Source organism: Periplaneta americana, chromosome 11 (genome assembly GCF_040183065.1).
Source record: "Periplaneta americana isolate PAMFEO1 chromosome 11, P.americana_PAMFEO1_priV1, whole genome shotgun sequence".
Classification (NCBI taxonomy): Eukaryota; Metazoa; Arthropoda; class Insecta; order Blattodea; family Blattidae; genus Periplaneta; species Periplaneta americana.
The window spans coordinates 53,448,960-53,457,091 of NC_091127.1; the positions used below are offsets into that span (position 1 = coordinate 53,448,960).

At 48.6% G+C, this 8,132-nt stretch overlaps 1 protein-coding gene across 1 annotated transcript; it reads left to right on the forward strand.

Annotated features, from left to right (window-relative positions):
- The first annotated feature begins 729 nt into the window (after positions 1–729).
- LOC138709006 (cadherin-related tumor suppressor-like) lies at positions 730–7,810 on the forward strand. Its single transcript, XM_069839449.1, has one exon. The coding sequence runs from the start codon at positions 2,319–2,321 to the stop codon at positions 7,638–7,640; it is 5,322 nt and encodes a 1,773-aa protein (XP_069695550.1). The 5' UTR covers positions 730–2,318; the 3' UTR covers positions 7,641–7,810.
- Positions 7,811–8,132: the final 322 nt, after the last annotated feature.

An 8,132-nucleotide genomic window follows, 5' to 3' on the forward strand; every position in this document is an offset into this window, starting at 1 on the left:
GTCTATTATATTTTCAGAACATTACAGTACACAGTCATCTCTCATAACGATTTTTTATCTCTATTACAAAGGGTTTGAAGATCACGATTGATTTACGCTCGGAAAAATGTTAACATTTATTTGTTATGTATAGCATAACGATAAGAAATATTTCGTCTGAGAATCCAAAAACCAGTGCGGAAAGTAAACTAAAATTTATTATAATAAATAATTATAAGAACTCAATAAGCGGATAAATTGATGTTAATAATTAGTGCAGAGCACGTGCTGAATTTTCTTACTGTAGCGTTTTTCTCTCGGTAAATCACTCCCGGTATCTGTCTAATAAAAGAATGTACAGTATTTGACTTCACGATTATTCTGTAAAATTTGTAAGAAGACTTCTTTGTTGTCTGGAATGGAACATACATCGTCCAATAAGTTAGAATTATATATCTGAAAAAAATGTTACTTCACCTGTTGATTGGTTCCTATATCTAACGAAACCGTATTTATATTACAAGTTTTGTTATTATACCAAGACTTCGGACTTCATAATACGGAGAACTGTCTGGCAACCTTGCAGGTAGGATTAGAAGTCGCCTGATTGGTGGAAGAGAGTTCCCCTCTCACTCTTTCGCCCGACTCTCCAAGTAATGGTGGCTCTGGGGGAAAAGAATGGAAAGAGAAGAAGAGAATTTATTCTCGGTAGTTGAAGTTACTAGCCTGAAGAGGAGAGAGAGGAAAAGAGAGAGCGAGCGAGAGGAAGAGAGAGAAGGAGAGCGGGTAAGAGAAAAGCGAGAGAGGTTAAAAGTTTGTTGCTGCAACTCTAGCCATCAGCAACAGCAGTGTAACCAGTCCGCAAGAGAATCACGGTTCGCGAACTTCGCTTGTTTCACTAACAGCGACGTGTGTTTGTTGTCATAGAAAAGAAGGACTGTGGTACTAGAGATGGCATGACGTGAAAAGATGTTGATTAGACAATCGATGTTGGATGGAATTGGTTTTAGTTTGTTTATTCTTTGCTGTTTTCCAACACCTGCTAGCACGTTGTGGTGTGTGAGGAAAGTTCAAAGGCATTTGCTTCTAAGAAGAAGATGATGGTTCACAAAAATAACAGTGCGATGCTAACACATGTGTACGTTGTCAGTAAGTGTTGTGCGCGGAGCAAGTGAGCGCGACTACATTGGCGCGAGTGGTACAGTTAACCTCATTTGACACAAAATGTAATTTTTTTTTAAAATGATGAACGGAATAATTTCAACATTTTAGTTGGTCGTGGTCAGTTACTTGTAAACACAAGTCATAAAGTGTAATTAGCCACTGTGATATTGCAAATCCTGTTTCGTATGTGCCATTCACTACTGGATTGTGACACCGGTGACTGCATGACTTTAGTTCTACTAATACGAGGTAAAAATAAAACATAAAACACGGAACATGATAATTAAAGAAATGAGTGTAATTAAGATAAGCGTGCTCGTGATTAATTTAAATTTAATTAGCCCCATTTTACCGATTAGTGATGGTTTACTGTACTGAAAAAGATGTGGTTTCACGATCGTTCTTCGAGACTGTCTTTCTTATCTACCGATGTTTGAAGGTTAGTCTCCTCATACCAAAACCACTGCAACAGGCATTCAGTCAGTCAGTCAGCCATGTTGAATACCTGTCTCAGAGGAAGGCCCATCTATTCTCAGCCGTAATCCCCTGCCGGGAGAAAAGAGAAGAAAACGAACGAGAGTGAGCGAGAGAGAGATTGTGAAGGATAGAGAGAGAGAAGTTTGGGGAGGTACACGGAGGGACGGGGAGAAAAGTATGTTCAGTCGTCTTCAGCAAGCAGCTAGGAACAAGTGCCGGTCTATTGCCGAATCACTGTAGCTAGTAATAAGAAAGAATACTTATGTACGGGTTTGTTGTCACAAGACACGTGAATATCTAGCGCGGTCGGTGTGTGTGCGTGTGCGTGGAAATAGTGCGTTATTTCGAGTTCGTCTTCGCGTGAACAGACGTGTCGTGCTATCGTGTATTTATCACTGAAACTAAAAAAAATAATATTTGACACAACTTTTATCGCGCTTTAAACCGATTCCCGTTTTCGTGTTTGTGTTTTGTGACGAGAGGTACACAATATCGGCCACAAGAAAGTGTTTACAATCAAACACAACAGTGAAGTCATTGGAAAGTGTTAAGTGCGATGCAAGAAGAGGGCGTCGATGTGTAATTGTGACAAGCGACTTAGCTAGGGCGTTGTATCAAACATGACATAGTAACATGTGCGGTGGTTAAAATAAATCAGAGCGAGGAGGACCGCGAAGTAAACATCATTGAGTGCAATCATGGTGCGGCCGTGGTGTTGGTGCCTGCTGTTCCACGTGGCCGCTACTGTGGCTGTGCAGAGCCCGGGCCCCGGCCATCAGCTCGGAGAGATGCAGTCCCGGGCCGTGGACACGCGGGTCACTCTCGAGATACTGGAAGGCCAGCCCCGCGGGACTATAGTCGGTTCCATTCCCATAAAACCTAATTTTACATATCGTTTCAACGAGCCACCCAGGGAATTCACTCTCGACTCGAACACGGGAGAAATACGTACAACAGTAGTGTTGGACCGCGAATCCTTACGTAACGATAGGTATGACCTAGTTGTACTGTCCAGTCAGCCCACGTATCCGATCGAGGTCCGTATTGTTGTGGTAGATGTGAACGATAACGCCCCAGAATTCCCCGAGCCGAGCATAGCTGTGACTTTCTCCGAAAGTGCGGCGGCCGGTACCCGGTTGCTGCTGGACACGGCGAGTGATCGCGACGCGGGCACGAATGGAGTATCCGACGACTACCGGATAGTTGCGGGCAACAGAGATGATAAGTTTCGTCTCGTAGTCACTGCCAATCCTAGCGGGGAAATCACCTATCTCCACTTAGAGACCACTGGAAAATTAGACAGAGAAACCAGAGCGTTTTACCAACTCAATATTTCGGCTAGAGACGGCGGCGACCCGCCGAGATACGGCTATTTGCAAGTTAACGTTACGATCTTGGATGTGAACGATAACCCGCCAATATTCGATCACAGCGATTACATAGTGTCCCTAAACGAAAGCGTCCCTCCGGGCACTCCCGTGCTCCAAGTCATGGCAACTGACAGTGACGTAGGCGACAATGCTAAGATCACATATTACTTGGCGGACACGGAGCGGCAATTCGGAGTCGATCCAGAGACCGGTGTAATATCAACAACTGAAACACTAGACTGTCCCCAGCAGAGCTGTCCTCAACTCCCAACAAGGCCTTCCGGTGGCGGGGGCTGTCCCAAGAGTTGTATATTTACAGTGTTCGCTAGGGATCACGGGTCACCTAGACAAGACGGTCGTACGTACGTAACCGTCAATTTGGTGGACGCAAATGACCACGATCCGGTGATAAGGTTCCAGTACTTTCCTTCTACTGCCGGGTTCGCTACTGTGGACGAAAACGCCGTTAATGGGTCTGTAGTGGCTGCCGTATCTGTAGTCGACCTCGATGAGGGCTTAAATGGTGAAACCACAGTTGAAATAAGAGCTGGTAACGAACTGGGTCACTTCCGTCTGGATTACACTCCGAGCTTCGATATTGTTAGGGTTCACGGCGTCCTGGACAGGGAGGAGGTCAACAAATACAATCTGACAGTCGTGGCCACCGACAAGGGTCAACCGCCTCGTACAGCTACCGCCTTCCTTGTGATACATGTGAATGACGTCAATGACCATGAACCCGTGTTTGAGAAGAGTGAATATTCTGCTGTTCTCAGCGAGTTGGCACCACCCGGTACTTATGTCGCCGGCATAACAGCCACGGACGAAGACACCGGCGTCAACGCTCAGATATATTACGCTTTTGTTTCCGGAAATGAGCACCGCTGGTTTGAAATGGACGTGGACTCCGGCCTGATAACAACCAGGGCGCCACTTGATCGAGAAGTTCAGGACACCGTGGAGCTCAGGATATCTGCTAGGGACGGAGGACCAAATCCTAAGTGGGCCTACACTCAATTGAAAGTGACAATCCTAGACGAAAATGACGAGCGACCTGTCTTCTCACAAGAACGTATAAATGTGTCACTTTCTGAAAGCACTCCTCCAGACACATTAGTAGCTATGTTGACCGCATCAGATCACGACCAAGGGACGAACGGCAGTGTAACGTACAAACTGGTGGAGCGGTATCCAGGAGTCTTCGCATTGGACTCGCTCACAGGACAGTTGACAACAAAGACAGCTTTGGACAGAGAGACATTGCCGAGTTACGAAGTTCACGTGGTTGCTCGTGACCAGGGTGTCCCTCCCCAGTCCGCCACTGCTACAGTGTTTTTGTCGGTGTTGGATGTGAATGACAATAGTCCCGAGTTCTATCCCCAGCTGTACTTCGCATCCGTTCGTGAAGATCTTCCAGTGGGATCATCCATTCTACAAGTCACAGCGACTGATCGCGACGACAAGGAACACGCGATTGTGAGGTTCTCTCTGCAAGACACAGGGGAGCAGAGAGACATGTTCGACGTCAACGAGTCGACCGGAGTAGTGACACTCAAGACGTCTCTCATGGAGTCTCAGAACGCTTTGTTCAAGCTCGTCATTACGGCAATGGACGGCGGGGACCGAAAGGCTCTCCAGGACGCTGAAGTGGAGATCGTCAAGGAGAGTAGAGTAGAAGAGCTGGAGTTCGAATCCTACAGCGGGTACGAGTTCCAGATATCTGAAGATTACGGTGACAGGGCGCCGTCTATAGGCCGAGATGTGGGGCGTGTTCAAGTCAGACCGAGGAGCCTCGGTATCGACATGGCAGCCGTGCGCTACTCCATCGTGTACGGCGATCCAAACAGGAGCTTCAAGATCGACGAAGGCACGGGAATGATAACGACTGCTAGTAGGATCGATAGGGAGCAAGTGTCAGTGTACAGTTTGTCCGTGATAGCTAGGGCGGGTCTTGCATATGGAAGAACGACGGTTAACATCACAATACAGGATGAAAACGACAACGCTCCTGTATTCTCCAGAGACAAGGACGAAGTCAGGCTAGCCGAGAATGCTGCGGTCGGCCAGGAGGTGTACTTGGCAAGGGCCAGGGACAGGGACTCGGGCGAGAATAGTAGAATCAGTTATACTCTGTCTTACAATCCGGAGGAGCAGTTCAGAATCGCCGAGTCCACTGGTGTGATTTATCTGAACCGTCCGATTAGAGCTGAACCAGGTAGCGCGATGAGTGTGGAAGTGACTGCCACAGACGCCGGAGAGCCATCACCGTTGTCGTCGCGCCACGTGGTGGTCGTAACTGTGGAAGACGTCAATGATCACACTCCGGTGTTCGACCACACGTCCTACGAAACTTCGCTTCTAGAATCAACACCTGTGAACGCAAGGTTTTTCGCTCTGGCTGCATCAGACGCAGATCTTGGCGCAAATGGTTTGGTGCAGTATGCTATAACAGAGGGAGATTCTGATGGCAAGTTCGGAGTGTTTCCCGACGGCTATTTGTATGTTAGAAGTGCGTTAGACCGTGAAAACAGGGACTATTACTCTTTAACTGTGACTGCTAGAGATCATGGCGATCCGCCTAGAAGTTCCCAAGTGCCAGTAGTCGTGCATGTCATTGACGAGAACGACAACGCTCCTCAGTTTACAAACTCGACCTTCACGTTTCACCTTCGAGAGAACGAACCACCGGACTCTTTCGTCGGGAAACTGACTGCTACTGATCGTGATATAGGAAGAAATGCAGAGCTGACTTTCTCTTTGGCGAATGCACAAAAGGACTTTGCAATCGATCCCAAGAACGGATTCATTAAAACTCTGCACGTGTTTGATAGGGAGGACTTGGTGCAGAGTACGGGACAGAGCTACGTGACGCTGGAAGCCACAGTCACGGACAACGGCGTCACGAGACTGAGGGACAAGGTCAAAGTGAATGTCTATGTTACTGACGAAAACGACAACGCTCCCAAGTTCCTGAGGACTCCGTACAAAGTTCAGATTTCGGAAGCATCGCCCCTCGGCACGCAGATATTTAGAGTGTCCACCACCGACGCCGACGAAGGTTTGAACGGTGACGTCTTCTACTCCATCGTGAACGGCGACGCCCAGGGACACTTCGCAATTGACGAGGCCACCGGTCAGATTACAGTGGCCCGAGCGTTGGATCGGGAGACGAAGTCGAGGTACCTGCTCAGCGTGGCTGCTCAGGACGCCGGACTGAGCGTGCGACTCAGCGCCACGGCGACAGTCGCAGTGGACATCTTGGATGAGAATGACAACGCGCCGGAGTTCACTCAGACCGAGTCGAGAGTTTCAGTACTGGAGACGACGCCTATCAACACTCGTCTCGTGCAGTTCCGGGCATCAGACGCGGACCTCGGAGTGAACAGCGAAGTGACATTCTCAATCGGGGCGGGCAACCGCCGCGACGCCTTCCACATGGATCCACTGTCCGGTACGCTGTTCCTTCACAAGGCTCTGGACTACGAAGAGCTGACATCATACACACTGAACATCACGGCGTCGGATGGCGGCAATCCCAGGCTCTCCACTACCATCCTGTTCCATGTCGCAGTGGAGGACAGCAACGACAACCCCCCAGCTTTCCCCAACACGGCCATCGTCCGACAGATCCGCGAGGGCATTCCGGTCCACACGCCCATCGTGACAGTTGCTGCAGAAGACCCGGACTCCGGCCTGAACGGCCGGGTGAAGTACACAATATCGCGGCAGGAACCGGACGACTCCAGGCGCCACTTCGGCATCAACCCCGCTACAGGTGTGATCCATACATTACTGCCTATTGACAGGGAGTCCATTGACACGTTCAGACTGCTAGTGGTGGCCACAGACCAGGCGCTGCCCGAGAACACTAGGCTATCTGCAGAGAAGCTGGTGACGGTGATCGTGGAGGACATCAACGACAACGCCCCCCTGTTCGTGTCGATGAGCGCCGCACTGCTGCCACGCAACGGCCTGCACGTGATGCAGGTGTCTGCCAGGGACTTGGACTCCAGCACCAACGGCCTCGTCACCTACGAGTTGGTAAGCGGAGACACGGAACTCTTCCGTCTGCACAGGAGCACCGGCGCCTTGACTCTCCGGCGGGCCATCGTGTCCCCAGATGCCCGCTATCACCTGGCGGTCAAAGCGACGGACGAGGCCGTCCAGTCAGAGAGGAAATCCACAGACGCATACATCACCGTCATCGCGAGGGGAGATGGCCATGGCGGTGCGTTGGTGTTCGAGGGCGGGAGTGCGACGGGGTTGGCCGGGAGTGTGTATGAAAACGAGCCCCCTGGGACCAGCATCCTGACCGTGCGTGCTACAGGACAGCCCGACGGCCGAGAGCTGGAGTACTACGTGACCAACGTGACCGGCGCCCAGGGAAGACAAGTGGACCGGCTCTTCGACGTCGACACCAAGCTGGGTATCCTCTCCACCGCCGTGCAGCTGGACAGGGAAGCTGGCTCCGATACCTACACCGTCGAGGTCGTCGCCATTGTCGCGGACGCGCAGACTGCAATCACCGCTTCCACCAGGGTGAGTGATGCCACTTTACCATTATCAGTGGTAGGATCGATTGTCATCACATACTATTTTCAGCCGTCTGTTATCCTAAATTGCATACTTATTGTATTAATTCAGCAATGAAGTCTCTATGAGGCATATTTATTTCAGTAGTATTTGTTTCAATTTTGAAACTTATTAGCGTTACAAGAAAGGCGTTAAGTTAAACATATTCACGGGAAATATGTCAGTATTATATATACGCGTACTTTATGAAAGCGTAGGTTTTCGTTTTTACCTGAAGATATAAAGTGATTCAGTGTGAATGAATATTTCTTACGTGAATTGATAATATACAATTTAGAAGAACTTAGGCCACAAATGATTGTAGTCATCATAGTTACTTCAGTTTATAAATACATGAAATTGTCATTATTTTGAGGTGTAAATGATAATCAGTTACATGTGTTGCGAAATGAAATACATTACAGAAGAAAAAATATGTTTACTTATAAAAATGAAATTCTTGTAGGCCTAGTCTTCTTATGTACTCTACGTAGCCTATATGAAAAGAATGAGGAAAGAGATATTAAGTTACATTCTGTTAACTTGCCGATTTTGGCATAACTTTTTATT